The 19,169-nt window shown below is 37.1% G+C and overlaps 1 protein-coding gene across 2 annotated transcripts; it reads left to right on the forward strand.

The window, feature by feature from the left end:
• The first annotated feature begins 14,193 nt into the window (after positions 1 to 14,193).
• On the forward strand, positions 14,194 to 18,487 carry LOC113696137 (uncharacterized). 2 transcript variants are annotated; one of them, XR_011816293.1, is made up of 3 exons: positions 14,194 to 14,551; positions 15,341 to 17,959; positions 18,176 to 18,487. XR_011816293.1 is itself a non-coding variant. In XM_072054020.1 (1 exon), exon 1 carries the CDS (start codon positions 15,322 to 15,324, stop codon positions 17,422 to 17,424), a length of 2,103 nt encoding a protein of 700 aa, XP_071910121.1. In that variant the 5' UTR covers positions 15,174 to 15,321; the 3' UTR covers positions 17,425 to 18,019. The 2 variants fall into 2 exon arrangements, 1 of the variants encoding a protein (XP_071910121.1); XM_072054020.1 differs by lacking the exons at positions 14,194 to 14,551; positions 18,176 to 18,487 and having other exon boundaries at positions 15,174 to 18,019.
• The last annotated feature ends 682 nt before the right edge of the window (positions 18,488 to 19,169 follow it).

Raw genomic sequence — 19,169 nt, forward strand, 5'->3', positions numbered from 1 at the left:
AGGATAAAGATGTGATGTTGGGAATCAATTGTCTAGAGGTTGTTGGAAAGAAAAAACATATACTTAACTGGTTTGTTAATTGTTTTTAGTACTAACCTATTGATCTACATATCGTATAATGGTTTTATTAGTTCCTCAATCATACAAATTTTGTTGAATTATGATGTAATCTTCTTGGCTTTTAGTAATCTTTATCCCTTTGTTTATACGTATAAGAATATAATACTAATAATTTACTTGAAATGCTTTTTCTGGTTCCTAAAAAAAAAAAAAAAAGGCTTGTTGGTAGGGCTTTCCACTTTCCAGTGTAAATGTTTTGTCGGGAGGTGCGCCACCACCGCGTTCCAGCATGTGTCAACTTCAAATTTGCCGACGATTCTCTTCCAGGTGACCGTTAGGGCGTCATCTCCCCAACTAGCCGTTAGCGATGGCAGGTTCAATTATTCTGGACTGACTACTAATTGGTATTTCAGTTTAGTTTAATTAGATTTTGACTGATATTTTATCTTATTTAAGAGATTAAAGGTTTTCTATATTACATGAAAATTATGTAAAGAAAGAATGTGAAAAATTAATTGTATGGTCTCAAAATAATGAGATTTTATTAAGTTGCATTAAATAAGTATATACAAAAATAGAATTTTCAAAAAGATTTTAAGGAGGGGAGAAGGGTGGAGATGGCTGCCCCTCCCCATCCCCTATCTCTATCCTTGTGCGTATGTCATAATTTTAGTAGATTTATAAATATAAACATAACAAGGTGATAAAATTTTAATAAATTTAATGTCTAATACAAAAGAATAAGAGTTAAAAGTGGTATTAATGTAGTATAATTTCTAAAAATTGCAATAATTTTACCCATATTTTTAATTTTGTGACTTTCAAATATAGTCATACTATTCACGTGTAAATTCATATGCATAATTTTGGCTGTACTCGTATTTTTACACCAAACTTTGAGTTATATTTTCGAACAAAAATTCATATAATACAAGTACATATTATACTCATCCTATATTTTGATAACTATGGATCTAATTACACAGTTAGAAAGAATTAGTCCAAAACTTTTTAAATTTTAAGCAGAGTAGGACAATTGACAAAAATGTATTAATTTGCTAACCATCCAAATCAATTTGATGATGTTAAAAAATTTTGACGTTGCAAGTTTTGTCAATGTTTTGGAATTGAAACATGACAGATCTTTAAATTTCAAACTAGTGATAGTGATAGCCTCGTGAAGAAATAAGATGCGGATTACATTGGAGGAAGGGTTGGGCGGTAAAGGAAAGAGAATTGTAAGTAGAAGGTCTTAAATTCAAGTCCTCTCACTTAAAAAAAAAAAAAAAAGATGCAGATTATATCAAATACGTGCTAGATGTGTATTAAGAATTTTCATGAAAAAAAACTTGGAAAAACTAATTGAATATTTTTTCCTATCATTTGTTTTTCTGTTCTCGTTCAATATTTACAATTGTCATGTGCTTCTTCTAATTTTTTTTTTTTTTTGCAAACTTGGAATCAATTCTTTTATATGCTTAGGGATAATTTAAAAAATCTGAGGAAGGTTTCTGACACTTTCACTGACATTCCTCGAGCTTCTAAAAATTTCATTGACCTCCCGTAGCAAAAACTTGGGACCCTTTGCTGACCTCGTGAAGGCTAAAATTACTAGTATATCCTACGGAGTTTGGGTTTATTACCATTGCATGGTTACGGAAAAAAGAAAGATCTAAAGTAGTTAATTGCTGCGTTTAAAGGCAATAACACGAAATGTTGAAAGGCATCAATTTAGCCTGGATTAGTGAAAGGCACCAAGCGCGACCAGGCGCCATTTTTCTGACTGCTGGGATCACTTGTGTGACTTCTAGCCATATATTATAAAGTGGAAGGAAAGAAATATAGAGGAGAAGAAATAGAGGACTAACTTACTCACAAAATGAAGGCAAAGTAAAGATTTTTCTTCTCCTAATATGTGTTGGACTAGAAGCGGCAAAGTGAAGATTTTTGTTCTTCCGAGATAGTTGTAGCCACAGTAAATTTTTGTATTGTCGAATTGTATTGATGCTCTTGTGGTCCTACTACTGATATGCTCAAGGCATTTTAGCTAATGTAATGTCCCTGTCAGATCTTTAATCTAGTTTTTCATTTACTTACTTTTCATAGATAATTGTTTGCTAGCTTAGCTTAGTGCATGATTGAGTCAAATAATGTAGCTATTTCATTGTTTCACTCTCAAGTCTATACATGCTGCTGCATGCATGCATGAGTTTAACATTGGTGCTTAAAAGAATTCCAACTACCATAGCCTTCTGGTTTGAATCTCCTATCACCAGGAAAGGCATCATTTGGTTGGTACAATGTTACAGCAGATTTACATGAGTTCATCCAATTGATTTTACAATTTGAATGAAAATAAATATAGCTAGCAATGTGAGATTGATGATGAGGAGGACATTCCCTAAGCCTTTTGGTTTCAGAAATTGCTTTGGCTCTTGCATTGGCCCTCAATTTGCCTCGCTCAAATGCTATCTCGGTTTCTACTATTACCTTCTTTTTCTTCACCTTCATCATACCATTCAAAATACCTACACTTTGCACAACAGAAATGCTCGTCCGGATTCTTTTCACTCTCAGGTATTTTCACTGTTGCCTTGCAATTATAGTGGCAATATCTATTTTTAATGGCGAAAGATGTGGGTGAATCCCTTGATTCTTCCTTATGACTTGAAGAAGCCATAATTTCTGCTAAAACTTTTCACCATGAGCTATAAATGCAGCACAAGAGATTAACTTTGCTAGCACTCCAAAACTTGCTACAAAGAATGATGATAGCTTGAGGGTATAGAGATAGTTCTCCTAATTTATATACTATTGATGCTGAAAGTAAAATTTGGCCATTGGAACACTCGTAGTAGCCGTTGCAATTGCTGCTAAATCACTGCTTCATTTTGCATCTGGTGTACAAAAGTTTTTGTATTGCACTTACACCCCCTCAACTTTAGTAATCATTGTAATCTTTTAATCTTCGTTCAATCTTCTACTAATATAAGGGCCAAAAGGGCATCCATGGAATAAAAATATCATCTCACTCATGAAAATAATAATTTAATGTGATTTGGACTTGATTGTTATCAAAAACTTAAAAGCAAGAGAGGTCAGTGAAATTATTAGAACCTCAGAAGATGTCAATGAAAACGTCAGAAACCTCAGGGGAGGTTTCTAAATTATCCCATCTACTTAATCTCACTGTTTCAAATGTCATGTCATGTACGTGTATGTTGTTTTTCATTGTGAATAGCTGATGATGATAAGTTTTTCATGTTTCGTTTATATTGAAAATTAAAAAGACTAAGTTAAATAGTCCTTTTAAATATAAGCAATATATATTATACGTGGACTAAATTGATAATCTTGCTAATTCTTTTTCTTTTTTTTTTTGTATTTTAATAGACTATCAATTAAGTTTCAAATGATATAGATTTTTAATAGAACTATTTCGAATATTAAACAAAATCATCAGCATATATGCATGCAAATGAAACACCTAGAAATGATGAAATAATAGATTTCAATAAAAAGGAAAGATAAGAAGAAATAAAGGGAATATTTTTTAAAAAATCTCTAAAAAATACTTGACATGTATTTACTTTCGATCTTTTCTTGGGAGGATGACGTGGGTTACTTCAATACCGTAGCACCTAGTACTCAAACATTAGCTCGAGGCATTTCTTTACCCTTTCTTAGTTTGTAATCGCAATCTCTAACTACAACCATTTATAATCTACATCTACAAGTCATGTGAATTTTGTGTTGTATTAGTTCGAATAACGTTATATTAAAGAATTATCTTATTCTTTCAATAATACACATTATTTTTTTCCTTATGATATGTGTATTGTTATTCAATTGAAACTAGTGTGACAAAGATTGTGTTCTTAAGATTAGAGGAAACTATAGTGCCAAAATGAAGTGTTTTTCCATACTTTTATCAGGGTTTTTTTTAAAAAAATTTTGTTTTTAAATATCACTAGTATGATAAGTATTTTATAGTTTAATGAAAATACATATTATTGAGTCTTTATTTTCAATATCATACATATGATAAAAAAAAATTGTTATCTAAGCTTTGGTTTATTAGGCATTTTGGAATATATCATATATATTTAATTTAATTCACATTTTATTTCATCTTAAAATCCTATCAATAACTATTAGAAACTTAAGGGATCATATAAATCTATAACTTTAAACATTAGAGATTAAATATGTGAAGGGAAAACTTTTGACCAACCTAATTTGATTTTGATTGTTAGCTATTGTTGATTTTTTTTTATTAATTGTCCTACTTTACCAAATATCAAAACTTTTAAAATGATATTGTTTTGGTCAAAATATTAATTAGTTGGATAAATAAAGCAAACATAGGGAACCAAAATTGTATTTTTATTAAATGTAATATTGAATAATTTAACTAATAGAATTGTTTAACTTATGAAAGAATTCATGAATTTAAACTTCAAAATTGTGAATAAAAATGATAAGGTTACCTTCATTGGATATACATTTCATGACAAGGTTTGTAATTAAGTTTATACGTGTAATTTTTGTATATACAATAGTAGGAGTTCAAATATATATGATATATGAAACTAGCCTTCTCATACTAATCCATAGTGAAATGAATTGGAGTAATCTATATCTATATCTACAGATATATCTATATCTACATGTATTAGAGGACAGATTTTTTACCAGGAGCCTCCAGCGTCAGAAGCCTGAATTCATTTTTACTACAATTTTAGATTTATTATAATTCTAATTCACTAATCTTTATTGCTTTTGCTTATCCCTTCCCACTTGCCAAACCACATAATAAAAAATCCAAAATTTTGATTGACGGATAATAACATCTGACACTTATCACACAACTGATAGTAATAACTAACTAATAATTTAAAAAACTTACCATTATGAAAATTACATATCCAAAATTTAAGAGCCCATTTAAATTACAATTCCCACAATTCCACGTATATTATTATCGTAACGTATTTTACACTCATAATTATTCACAAAACTAAAGATCACTAACCCATTTTCATTCGGCATCCGCATAAACCAATACAGTGAGAAAAAAAAAACCGAAACTTGTATCATACTCTCACCCTGGACGAATCCCACCTACAACATTTCAATCAGTAACGGAGTTAGGATTTTTTTTCTTAGGAGGGGCCAAAATTTTTCCTAAAAAATTATCTTAATATGTTATATTTAAAATAAGTTCTATTTATTTAAATACATGACATCTAAAAACATCAAATATTAACTTTAATTATAAATAAATGTAAAAAATAAATAACCTTTTTTAAAGAAAAAAATTCTTTCAAATGTGGCTAATTCATACATATATATATATATATACACTAGTATTTTGACCCGTGCTATGCACGGGTTATATTTCAAATCAAAATAATATTGTATATATTTATATATTGTGGTACAGAATAATAAATAAAAAATAAAATATATAGACTAAAAATTTTAAAGAAGTGTATGCTTAACATGTTGAAAATTTTTTAATTTATAATGATTTACATGATATAGGAATTGTTAACACAATTAAGGAGAGAGTTAGATTGGGTGGTAAGGTGAGAAGAGTTTTTTTTTAAAAAAAAAATCAATTTATCAATATTCGACAAAACATATTATGTTATACCCATATATCAAAACTTATAACAAAAAAAAAATTATAACCAATTCATTTTCTTCGATTTTTAGAAAAAAAAATATTTCTCCTATCTTGTGCCCCTAAAATTGTTGACTGCATTTAGTTTAACATTTTTCATATACTTTAACGTAAATTTAAAAAAAAAAATCTCTGTAACATATGTTTTTAGAGTTCTAAAAATTATTAAAAATCACCATTCTTTTCTTCATCTCTTGATCGCCATCTAGTCATCAGATGCCTTTTACGACTTTCATACTTTTTATCATGGTGCCACTTTTTCTATTTTTTTTTGTCATTTCTATTATATCTCTGCAATCTCATTTTTTCTTCGCTCTTTTCTCCGCCCATCCTTATAACCCACATTTCTTCTTCCACTTTTCAACTCCTCATCATTCCCCGTCCTTTTTAAACTCTTTCATCAATTTCTATCGTGAAAGTTAACAAAAATAGTTGCACAAAAGATAGACAGGCCAAGATCAAAGAGGTTTCGTAAGCATAATAAGGAGGAAGAATTTGAGTGGGTTCCTGTTCAAGTCAAACTGAACCACATAAATAATGTAGCTAGAATTCTCATGAGATAAATAGCTCATTAGTAGCATACAACATTGGAGAATATGAAGCCAATTAGGTCTTGAAGTAGCTGGAAATAGTGTTAATTGGTAATGCATGGTTATGCATTAGAAATTTGAAAGATTGGTGCAACATAATATTATTATTGATTCCAAATCTCATCTCTTCAAGGATCATTTTTGTATAACATTTAAGCAATCCGGTGAATGATTCTTGAAATGCTGGCAGAGATACCTTTTTTTTGACTTCAAATTTAGTCCTATATGAAGACATTCAATAAAAATGGATCCAATGCCAAATTTATGCAAAAATTAGGGTTCACAAATTAAATTTTGTCAAAGCTTGTCAGCCTAATAGTAGTATGATATGAAGAATAACTATAACTGCCAACTCGGATGCCAGCATGGACTTCATGTCAAAGGCTTCTTCAAGAAGGATGCGTGCATGTGCGGAGTTAGTTAGTTTGTTAGAATTCAGTTAGAATAAGTGGCATGTATAAAGCATGAGAATGCAGAGGAGGGAACCAGTCAGTCTTATGCATTATCCTTGCTTCTTCTCCAAAATTGTATTTCCTCTCTAGGATGACCACTGATCTCCGGTCAGTCTCATCACTGCTGTAATCAATTTCCAGAATTGTTCACTCCATCAATTCTCTAATTGATTCATTTGATTGCTTCAGATCATTTCGGTCCGTCACTTTCCTTTTCTGATTTCACTGGTTAACAGTGGTATCAGAGCTGTCGATTTCTCGGCAGCTATGGCGGAAGGAACGAGATCTCAGGATATTCACAAATTCGAAGAAAGCTTCAGGAACATGATGAAGGAACATCAAGAGCAAGTGAATCAGGAATTGGAGTCCTTGCGGAGCATGGTGATGGAGCTAGGGCACCAATTGGTGCAGAGGAATCCCCAAGAGTCTCGATAACCCTCTACATCTAATGATGGAACCCCGGGATCAAGTCACAACTCTCAGAATTACTTTGCGCCGTCTCGATTCACGAAGCTAGATTTTTCCCGTTTCAATGGCGAGGACTTCAGGAGTTGGTTGGTCAAATGCGAGCAATTCTTTGACATAGATGAGACACCATCTCATGTAAAAGTCAAATTGGTGGTGATCTATTTGGAAGGAAGGGCCCTCCAATGGCACCAAGTATACATGAAGGGAAAGTTGAAGCGGGAATTGCTAGGATGAGAAGAGTACGTGAGGGTGTTGGGGGATAGATTTGGTAGTAATCTGTACGATGACCCTATGTTTGATCTTATGGGATTGAAGCAAAAAGGAAATGTCCAAAATTATGTAGACTCATTTAAATAAGTGATCAATAGGCTGGAGCTTCCAGAGAGTTACGTCGTTAGCTGTTTTCTCAGTGGCCTCAAGCCTGAGATTCATGCTCGTGTTCCAATGTTCTTCCCCAAGAAATTAAATCAGGCCATGACTCTTGCAAGATTACAAGAGAATTGTGGCCTACTGCCTACGCCCGTTTCAAGGAGGAACCCGTAGCTAGAATCAAGTCTGCCGCAGGCGATGGTGCCTTACACTAGCTCGAGTTCAACTGCTTCTCGTTATCATGCCCAAGGATCAGGGTAGAGTACCGGTGCTAGACGGATACCAAGTGTAGACATTGACATGAAGCGGGCCAAGGGATTGTGCTTTTGGTGTGATGAAAGGTACACTCCAGGTCATCAGTACAAGAAAAGACAGTTGTATGCCATCAAAATGTTTGATGAGGCTAGTGAGGAAGAAGAGAAGAAGGATGTCGGAATGAGGGAGGAAGAGATTTTTGTGGAGTTAAAGGGATCCCCGGCCATATCTTTACATGCCTTGGTTAGCATCCCACATTTCCACACTATGAAGGTGATGGGGCATGTGGGAAGACAATCGGTCCATATTTTAATCGATGGAGGAAGCACTCACAATTTCTTACATCCAAAGGCAGCGAAACGACTAGGATGCAAGATCGAACTTGCCCCAAGGATGACGATTTCAGTGGTTGATGGGAGGGAACTCTCTAATGAATGGGAGTGCAAGAATTTTATATGGAAAATACAATGGGTAGAATTCTGTACCGATGTTAGAATATTCCCAGTAGGTGGGTGTGAAATGGTGTTGGGATGCCAGTGGTTAGCATCACTTGGGAATATTAGCTGGAATTACGCCAAGCTAATAATGGAATTTAGCCATCACAAACAAATGGTCGTCTTGAGGGGATCCACTCAACCTTTTGTTAAGCTCACGACTGCTAAAGGGATTCGTAGAATCCTCAAGAAGCCCGCACAGGTGGATCAGGTGCAAATTTGCAGAATGGAAGTGAATGCGCAAGGGGAATGCCACTTGAGCCCGTGGGTAGAAATGCAAGGGGGTGACTTCCAGAATCCTAGTATTTCTACTTCACAGGTTAGCGGTACTCCTCAACCAGAGCTTGAATTGGCAATTTCTGAATTCTCAGTTTATTTCAAGAACCAAGTTCCTTACCTCCCATGAGAGAGCATGATCATGGAATTACTTTTTTATGGCTGGTATCGAATCAATTAGTGTGAGGCCATATAGATACCCGTGTTTGCAGAAGGATGAAATTGAAAAACAAATTACACAGATGTTGACTTCTGGCATAATACAGCCAAGTGTGAGCCCTTTCTAATCACCAATAGTTTTAGTGAAGAAGAAGGATGGTAATTGGAGGATGTGCATTGACTATCCGGAATTAAATAAGGCAACTGTAAAGGATAAATTTCCCATTCCAGTTATTGAGGAACTCTTGGATGAACTATTTGGAGCTCGATTCTTTACTAAACTAGACCTGCGGTCAGGATACCATCAGATCTATATGAAGTTGGAAGATATCGGAAAAACAGTATTTCGCACCCATGAAGGGCATTACGAGTTCTTGGTCATACTTTTTGAGTTCACCAATGCCCCTTCGACATTTCAGAATCTCATAAATGCTATCTTCAGACCGTACTTGAGGAAATTCATTCTGGTTTTCTTCGACGATATTCTCATATACAGTAGTTCGTGGGAAAGCCATTTGGAGCACATAAGGATGACTTTTTCAATTCTGAGGGACAACCAACTCTTTGTCAAGAAGAGCAAATGTAGCTTTGGGGTACAGCAGATTGAGTACATCGGCCATGTGATTTCAGCGAAGAGGGTTTCGACGGATCCAAGCAAAATTCATGCTATGGTCAGATGGCCTAGACCTTCCAATCACAAGGAGCTTCGGAGTTTTTTGGGCTTAACTGGCTATTATAGGAGATTTATCCAGCACTATAGTAATACCTGCAGACCCTTACATGACGTATTAAAGAGTGAGAAGTTTAGTTGGAACAGTGACGCGGAAGGAGCTTTTACTAATCTCAAATCAGCCTTAACTTCTGCCCCTGTGCTCGCTCTTTCCAATTTTGCAGAAGAATTCGTCATCGAGACAGATGCTAGTGGTAATGGAGTCGAAGCCGTATTGATGCAGAAAGGGCGACCCTTAGCATATATGAGCAAGTCTTTATCTTCACGAAATCTGGCACTGTCAGCTTATGAGAAGGAAATGCTGGCTATGGTAATGGCAGTGTAAAAATGGAGGCCATATTTAATTGGGGTACATTTCAAGATCAAAACTGATCACTAAAGCTTAAAATATTTGGTTGATCAGAGGATCTTCACTCCATACCAGCAAAAATGGTTGGCGAAATTGATGGGATATGACTATGAGGTCATCTATAAGAAGGGGCATGAAAATTTAGCAACTGAAGCCTTGTCTAGGGTATCCTATACCGGACAGATGCAGGCAATTACTACTGTTACTTCTACTATGGTGAACTAGATCAAGAGAAGTTGGGAGCAGGACCCTAAACTCCAACAAATCATCTCTGCCAAACAACAGAACGCAGCCTTGCATCCTCACTATACATGGGAACATGATTAGCTTAGAAGGAAAGGGAAACTGGTTGTAGGTGATGATGCAGCCTTGAAGACCTCTCTTATACAGCTATACCATTCCACGGCAGTTGGGGGTCACTCAGGTATATATGCTACTTATCATAAGATGACTTCTGTTCTATATTAGAAGGGAATGTATACAGATGTCAAAAGTTTTGTCTTGGTTTGCGACACTTGCCAGCGGAATAAATATGACACGGCTGCGTACCTGGGGTTACTTCAGCCACTTCCTATCCCAGAAAAAGTTTGGCAAGACATCTCTATGGATTTCATTGATGGACTTCCAAAATCCCAAGGTAAGACAGTAATTATGGTGGTGGTCGACCGCTTGAGTAAATATGCTCATTTCATGGCCTTGAGCCATCCCTACACATCAGTTGAAGTGGCCCAAACACTTATGGACAACGTCTTCAAGTTACACGGCGTCCCCAACAGCATAGTCAGTGATCGAGACCCAGTGTTCCTTAGCCACTTTTGGCAGGCGTTATTTGCCCAATTAAAGACTCAGCTCCATCTTTCCTCTTCATACCATCAGCAGATCAATGGCCAAACTGAAGTTCTCAACCGATGCGTAGAAACATATCTTCGCTGCATGACTGGTGATCAGCCCAAAAAATGGGCTTTTTGGTTACCTTTGGCCGAATGATGGTAATACACCACTTTTCAATCGGTAGCTGGATTCACGCCGTACCAGATTTTATACGAGCAGCCACCCTCCCATCATATTCCTTATCTTCCAGGAATCGTTCCCAATGATACAGTTGATAGGAGTCTTAGCTCACGGGAGTCTGTCATCCGGTTGCTCAAATATTATCTCGACAGAGCTCAGAATAGAATGCGGTTGCAGGCTAACAGACATAGGTCTGATAGAAACTTTGATGTTGGGGACTGGGTTTTCGTTAAACTGCAGCCTTATCGTCAACAATCGGTAGCGTACAAGAGTTCTCACAAATTGGTACCCTGCTACTTCGGCCCTTTTCAGATTTGCAAGAAGGTGGGTGCTGTTGCGTACCAGCTGAACCTACCCCCTGCAGCAAAGGTCCACCCCACATTTCACGTTTCATAGCTCAAAAGGAAGCATGGCAACCAGACTCTCCAAGTGACTCTGCCCCCTGCTACTTTACCAGTTGATTTGAAATACCCCACGGCCCTCTTGGCTCACAGGGTGGTGAAGAAGGGACTCGTACCTGAGATTCAAGTTTTGATTCAATAGTCGAATTCCTTCCCAGAGGATGCGATTTGGGAATCTTACTCCAACGTCAAGCTACACTACCCTGAGTTCTGCTCTACCCTTGAGGACAAGGGTCATTCCATTGGGGAGCATTGATATGAAGAATAATTACAACTACCAGCTCGGATGCCAGCATGGACTCCATGTCAAAGGCTTCTTCAGGAAGGATGTGCGCATGTGCGGAGTTAGTTAGTTTGTTAGAATTCAGTTAGAATAAGCGGCGTTAGAATAAGCGGCATGTATAAAGCATGAGAATGCAGAGGAGGGAACCAGTCAGTCTTATGCATTATTCTTGCTTCTTCTCCAAAATTGTATTTTCTCTTTAGGATGACCACTGATCTCCTGTCAGTCTTATCAATGCTGTAATCAATTTTCAGAATTGTTCACTCCATCAATTCTCTAATTGATTCATTTGATTGCTTCGGATCATTTCGGTCCGTCATTTTCCTTTTTTGATTTCACTGGTTAACAGTGGTATCAGAGCTGTCGATTCCTCGGCAGCTATGGCGGAAGGAACGAGATCTTAGGACATTCGCAAATTCGAAGAAAGCTTCAGGAACATGATGAAGGAACATCAAGAGCAAGTGAATCAGGAATTAGAGTCCTTGCGGAGCATGGTGATGGAGCTAGGGCACCAATTGGTGCAGAGGAATCCCCAAGAGTCTCGACAACCCTCTACATCTAATGATGGAACCCCGGGATCGAGTCGCAACTCTCAGAATTACTTTGCGCTGTCTCGATTCACGAAGGTAAAATTTCCCCGTTTCAATGGCGAGGACTTCAGGAGTTGGCTGGTCAAATGCGAGCAATTCTTAGCAGAGGGTCGACGCGGGGATCGCTCGAGAAGGTGTTTAGACTTTTGGGCTATAGAATAGTTGAATTTGTACTTGTTATAAGTTGACTAGTAAGATGTATATAGTTATCGTGGTAGTTGTAGTTATCAATTTTTTTAGGGTTTATTTTCTGGTACTCGTGGTATGTATGACTTGATGTACTAGTTTATGCAAGTAAATAGAACTTTCTTTTAACGTGAAATCTATTTTCTTATTTTAAATATTGAGTCCTGGCGCGAGTTAAACAGGCGTCCCGCCGATACCCTAGAATTTGCCTTTGGGAGAAGTGGATCGTCACAGTAGGAGTACTGAGGTATGCTCCTAAAACATCTTCAAGAGCTTTGAGTGGGTCTTAAGTCTTAACTTGAGCGTTTATAGGCCAATAGAACTTCCAATGCTAATGTAGAGCTTTATTTATGCAAAAAAGTTTCTTGATTGTATCACAAACACCTTTTTCAATCACTTTTTCATCTTTCGAACCGCCAGTTTATCTCATAGGGATAATTGCATAAACATTCCCTGAGATTTCTGACAGTTGCACTCACCTCCTCTGATATTTGAAAAATAGCACTACCCTCTCCTGAAATTAAGATTTTGATAGCAACTTTATCCCATGTTAGAGAAAGTGCCATTAAAAAAATCTTTTGGAAAATGTGATACTAATTTTGTTTCATTTATACCCTTTTTGCCTCTTGTGAAGTAGTATTAGTAAAAGAATGAAAAATATTAAGAGATGAAAATAATTAGTGAAACTCAGAAGATATATGTGCAAAGGGAACAAGGACAGCAGTGAAATTTGGAAGAAACAACAAATATATGTTCAAAAATGAGTTCTAAAGTATATAAAAAAACTGTTGATCAAGTAAGAAAATTCATCTTTGATCAGTACAAAAGAGTTTCTTATTGCCATACTTTATAGTATATCGATTTCACACTATTTACTATATTTCATACACAACTATGTTCTCTCATGATCGACACAACAATTTCATCATACTACGAATATTACCATAATTTTGTGTATTAAGTTGAGATGATAAAGGATTGTTTACCTATCATCTTTTGATTGTCACAGATTTTAATAGAAAAATCCTCAGATTTTGCTTTGATTTTTGTTTTCTTTCTCCTTTTGTTTCATAAATGTATAAGATGAAATAAACTCAACCAAAACTTATTCTTTTATGAAGTTTTATCTAGAGGTTTTTTTTTTCTCCTACATTTTCTTGCTTCTGTTTCTCTTTTATGTAGAAAATATATGATTTGCATTGTTCTTTCAAGTGTTGTCAATCACAAAATGACACCATTTTAGAAGTGCACTTACAGTACTCAATAAAACAAAAAAAATAATCATTAATCTTGTTTAATTACTTATCTTAGACTTGTTTATTGTCCTAATTTTTTTGCCCCAAATTTGTTTACTAACAACCTTAAACTCTTAGGGTAGAGAAGTAAATTTATCCTATCTTATATAAGCTATAGGCCACAAATTCATGACAGGGGAGGTAGGAGGTTAGTACAATTTTTCAAACCTCAAGGGAGGTGAGTGCAACAGTCAGAAATCTTAGAGAGGAGGTTTTCGCAATTACCCCTATCTCATCGTAAAAAAAGTGCTATAATATTTTTTCAAAATATCAATCTAAATAATCTCCTGTTCAAACACACTCATAATTTCATATTCCATTCAACACCGTTACTTGAATGGATCCCTTTCCCTGTTCAAACACACTCATAGCTTCATATTCCTTCTTTTTTTTTTTTTTTTTTTGGTTTATAGTTCCAAAGTGTACTTCACTGAGTAAATTATACGGTTCAAGCTATTATACAAAAATAAAAGGAAAAGAAAAAAAACAAAAAATAGGCCATTAGAAAATGAAAAAGAGTTTGAAAAATGAAAAAGAAACTGAAAGGAAAATCAGGAGACAAATTTGGGGTGGGTTGTAGAGAGAGAAGGAGAAAGAGAGTTGTGCTTGTGTATGCATGCGCGTGAGAGGGAGGAAATCAGAAAATAACTAAGCTGAAGAAAGAGAGAGAGAGTGAGAGAGAGAGAGAGAGAGACAGAGTGTGTGTGTGTGTGTGTTGTTGGCTTGTTGTAGCGGTTCTGTAGACTCTTTGCAGTTTCTAGTTGTAGTTGTGCTGACTCATGTCGGCTCTTTGACGAATCTGGGCTGGGGAGGGGAATCTCCTCAATTTGTTGGCTCCATTTTTTGATCATCTCACCATCTCACCGTCATTTATCATTCTATAACAAATGGACGGTAATATTAAGACGGAATTCCCCCACTCTCTCTTCTTCTCCTGCTGCCTGTTAACCCTAAATATCCGCTTCCCACCGCCCCCTCCCCTTCCTTGAACTCTGGCTTCACTGAATTGACCATTTTTTCTGGATTCTTGATCAGGAACAACGTCATTAACTTAAAAAATTTTGTCTTTTCCGGTGATGTTTGGATATATTCTGAGAATTTTTACTGTTTTCTTTTGATTGTTACTTGATTACTTCAGTACTGCTGCCCCAGAATTTGCGAATTATTATGGCTTCATTTTAGGTTTTCTGAATTCCTTTCTTTTGATGTCTGAGAGTTATGCTGCCCACTTTTTGATTTTGTTTTCCCCTTCTTTCAGGCAATTGTATGTTTGTTTATTAGGCAATCCTTAGCGTTAGTACTTGCTTTGGATTTTGTAACCTTATTTGTGATGCTTGGTTAATCTAGCAGCTATTTTCGAACAGGGCCGGCTGGTGCCAAACGGACCCTTCCAATATTTTTTTGCTGTGCCTTGTTATTTCTGTTTCAATTAACTGCTGCATGATATTGAGTTTTGCCTTGGTCTTTCCTGGTCCCATGATTGCTTCTGATTGCAGTGGGCGTGTGTGCTCTTTCTGTTTGTTGCTTCTGACATTTCATTCATTGTTGGGTGTGCTTGTGTTGAACTTGATGGATTCGCTGGTTCTAGCTCAACTGCACCAGTAGTTACATAATACTACCCTCTGCTCAAATTGTGATGACTATTTAGCTGATGTATTTCATGAATGGAATTGTACCTGTCAGGTGGATCCCCTGACCGGGAATCAGTGGAATCTTGGACCAAAAAATCCAGTATTTCATCTAGTGGTAAGGCTCAGGATCGCAAAGAATTCCTGCGTAGATTCCTAGATAGCAAACTTTTTATCACAAACTTGAAGAGTTGGCTTGACAAGATCGCTGAACGAGGATCAACACCCTTCGATGTCCCTTTTGAGTTGATAGATCTTCAAAAGTTTGATTATGCATTAGAGGGGGTTCCCTTTCAGCAGCTCATTCGGATGCCCAATGCCATATATGCTTCTACATCTGCTGCTGCGGAAGCATCAGCTTATCTTGCTCTTGAAGATTTTCTCCACGCAAGTGTCAAGTGCTTGTGGGAGGCATTTTGGAGTCAGGATGAGCCTCTGCCTTTCTATGTTTCCTCTCTGTACAATGCCAACTTGAGGTTTTACCAGGCTGAGAAGGCCATTGCAAAAGGGAGATTTAGGGACCTTTGTGCCACGGCTATAATGCTGAAGAATCCAAGACATCCCCTGGGGAAGTGGGATGACGTTCTTGAATTAGCACTTTTAAGGCCTGATATTGAAACCCTTGCTACACTTGACGTCGACTCCAGGCCTTCTAGCTTGGCGATAGGTGAAGCTTTGTTTTTTGCTGTTCGTGTGTTGCTTGCAAGAAGCTTCAGCAGGTCGAATATCCCTCTGAGTTTGAACTCTGTTTTTGTTCTTCTATTGGATTCTCAGTATGGTGGGGTCGTCAAAGTTGAAGCAGATGTGAACAAGCTAGAAGCTGATGTGAACAATGTCTATGGATGTGCTGCTGAGTGGATTAAAAATCATTCACGTATTTCAATTTCCCCAGTTGACAGGATCTGGAACAAGCTTGGCAATGCAAATTGGGGGGATATTGGTGCGCTACAGTTGCTTTTTGCTACATTCCATTCAATTGTGCAGTATGCTGGCATGCCTAAGAACTCAGTTGAAGATTTGGCTGCTGATCATAGTTCTCGGCTTCAAGCCAGGAGAATAGAAAGGCAGTTGGGTGATAGCAGTGTGAATGGAAATGGTTTATTTAGGTACCAGCAGCGTAATGCATCCCCAGAAATTGTTGAAGTGCAGGACGAATCCATCAGGTTGGGTTCTGAAAGGTCTATGAAACTAGAAGTAGGATCTGTTCTCTGGCTGGAGGAGTCTGACTCTCGTCAAGGTTATGAGATCAATGAAGTTCTGAGTGATGGTGAGATCCTATACTATATTGCATCATCAATCAAGGATTCAGGAACTGCTCTGTTTTTATATATTGGTTCTCCTCCAACTCAATTAGAACCAGCATGGGAAGATATGAAGTTGTGGTTTCAAGTTCAGAGGCAAACTAAGATATTGGGTGTTATGAAACAAAAGGGGTTGTCTAGCAAGTATCTGCCACAATTGAGTGTATCTGGCAGAGTAATTCACCCTGGTCAGTGTCGGAGACCAAGCTCAGGCGGGAACTGTGACCACCCTTGGTGTGGTACTCCAATATTAGTAACTAGCCCTGTTGGGAGGACTGTGGCTGATATGGTGAGAGTTGGTGAATTCCGTGCAGAGGAGGCTATCAGGTGCTGCCATGATTGTTTATCTGCCCTTCATACTGCTGCATCAGCTGGAATGCGGCACGGAGATATTCGACCTGAGAATGTTATTTGTGTGACATCTGGAAGGGGGCAGCCTTATTTTGTCCTTATTGGTTGGGGACATGCTATCTTAGAGGAGAGAGATCGTCCAGCAATGAATCTTCATTTCTCCTCTACATATGCCCTTCAAGAGGGAAAGTTGTGCTCGGCTTCTGATGCCGAGAGCCTTGTATATATGCTTTACTTTGCCTCGGGTGCAGAGTTGCCTGATCTTGATTCTGTGGAGGGGGCACTGCAATGGAGAGAAACCTCTTGGTCAAAGAGGCTGATACAACAGAAGCTTGGAGATATGTCTGCTGTCTTGAAAGCATTTGCAGATTATGTTGATAGTTTATGCGGAACACCATATCCTATGGATTATGACATCTGGCTAAGAAGGTTGAGGAGACATATTCATGAAGAAGATCATGGGAAGGAAATTGACAGGGGTAGTTAGATTCGTTTCTTTCTATCTTAGGTGTCAGGATTGGAAGATCATTAGTTTCTGACTCTGGGATAGCTTTTCAGGATTTTGGGCAGATTTCCGTTCAATTTGTGGATTATTTGCCATGCTTATGGAAAAAGGCCTCTAGGTTGCTATAGTGGTTCAGAGTGCTATCTTTGGAGATCGTTACTGAACAGCAAGGTCATCCCAGCAGCTGGATACTGTTGTTTCTTCTTGATAGATGGTTTGGGCTTCCCCCAGTCATTTACACATGCAGACGAACCCCAAGCTGAGGATTTACGAGGTGAACGGTCATGACAAAATGATTGGAAAGTGTGGTGCTTGTTCTTGCAGTTGAGCTGGTGTAACCAAATATCTATATGTTTCTTTTTCTTATTTTTTTTTCATGTAGATTTGGACACTGTATTTTGTCTCAAGTTCTGTTATATATTGTAAAGATGGCCGCTGCAGATTGTTTTCAGATATACGAGTGTTTGTTCGAGGATAATGAACTTGTCGAATTTAGAGAATCCTACATCATTGGCAAGTAAGATATTACTTGTGTAAATGTATTTCGTTGATTTATTTGATCCAGTCACTTTCTTTATATTACTCATCTTTCTTGTAATTCTAGGCAATGCTGCCATTTTTTGCGATTGTCGCTTTGTTGGATTTTCCATGTGCTTGATGCTAGTAATATTTGCATAACACAACTTTGAGTTACTCTCTCTCTCTCTCTCTCTCTCTCTCTCTGCTGGTGCAGGCTCTAGGATAAGAATTTAGGAAGGATGAACACGCAGGCTACTGGGTCATACTTGCTGAACTCATTATGCAGCTCGTGGTGAAAGGCAATGATGCCGTTCAACATGCAAGTAAGAGAATAATTTTTCTTTCCGGTTGTTGTGATCATTAATTGAAAGTAAGACTTGACAATGGAGAACTGGTTTGTTGTTATAGTCATCAATTGAAAGTCAGACTTGTCAAAGGGGAACCCCAAGTGTTGAGGGGCTTTCCAATTGGAACGGAAACAACCGCTCCTTGCCAATGGGAATGAAAAATGATCCTTTGTTTTGTATTTTCTCTTTCCATGTGATGGCAAGATAATTAATGATATTTGCCATTTTCCTCATGAATGTAATGCAACGTCTTGTTGTCATTGCTCTGAAAGTTCCATGTTGTCGAGTGTTTTACGAGTAGCAAACTCCATCAAACGTTTTAAAGCACACTAGGTTTAAGTTGAGATCCATTTCTGATATCCCTCTATGGTTTTGTTTATTAAAGATAAGAGAAATTTAGGTGGGGGGGTAATACACAAGAAATGACTCCCATACTGCAATTTCTCTTTGCTTTTATTCGTCATAGTTTGCATTCTTGTTAAATGCTCAAGCTTTTTGGAGATTTCACTATGAGGTTTTCTGGCCCCTTTGGGATGGTTGCTAATTGTTAAATTCTCTGAGACCACCTGCTACCTTTGCTATTATTAAGTACTTGATTACCTTTTTAATACAAGCATATCTATAGGGAGAGGAAATATAATATTGATGAATGCCTCCCTCATTTAGCTACGTCCTCTTTGTGAATGGAGGGATGGGTTTTGCGACTGCTATAAGATGAAATGGGATGCAACTTTATAGCTTTTCGATGCACTCCTGCAAAGAGAACTCGTCGTTCCATTTAGGGTTCGTTGTTTGGCTGTAAAATATTTCCCCAAGCACATATATTTCAGCGGAAAATTAAAATGTACTTTCTCACGTTTA

Source organism: Coffea arabica, chromosome 6c (assembly GCF_036785885.1).
Source record: "Coffea arabica cultivar ET-39 chromosome 6c, Coffea Arabica ET-39 HiFi, whole genome shotgun sequence".
NCBI classification, from domain to species: domain Eukaryota; kingdom Viridiplantae; phylum Streptophyta; class Magnoliopsida; order Gentianales; family Rubiaceae; genus Coffea; species Coffea arabica.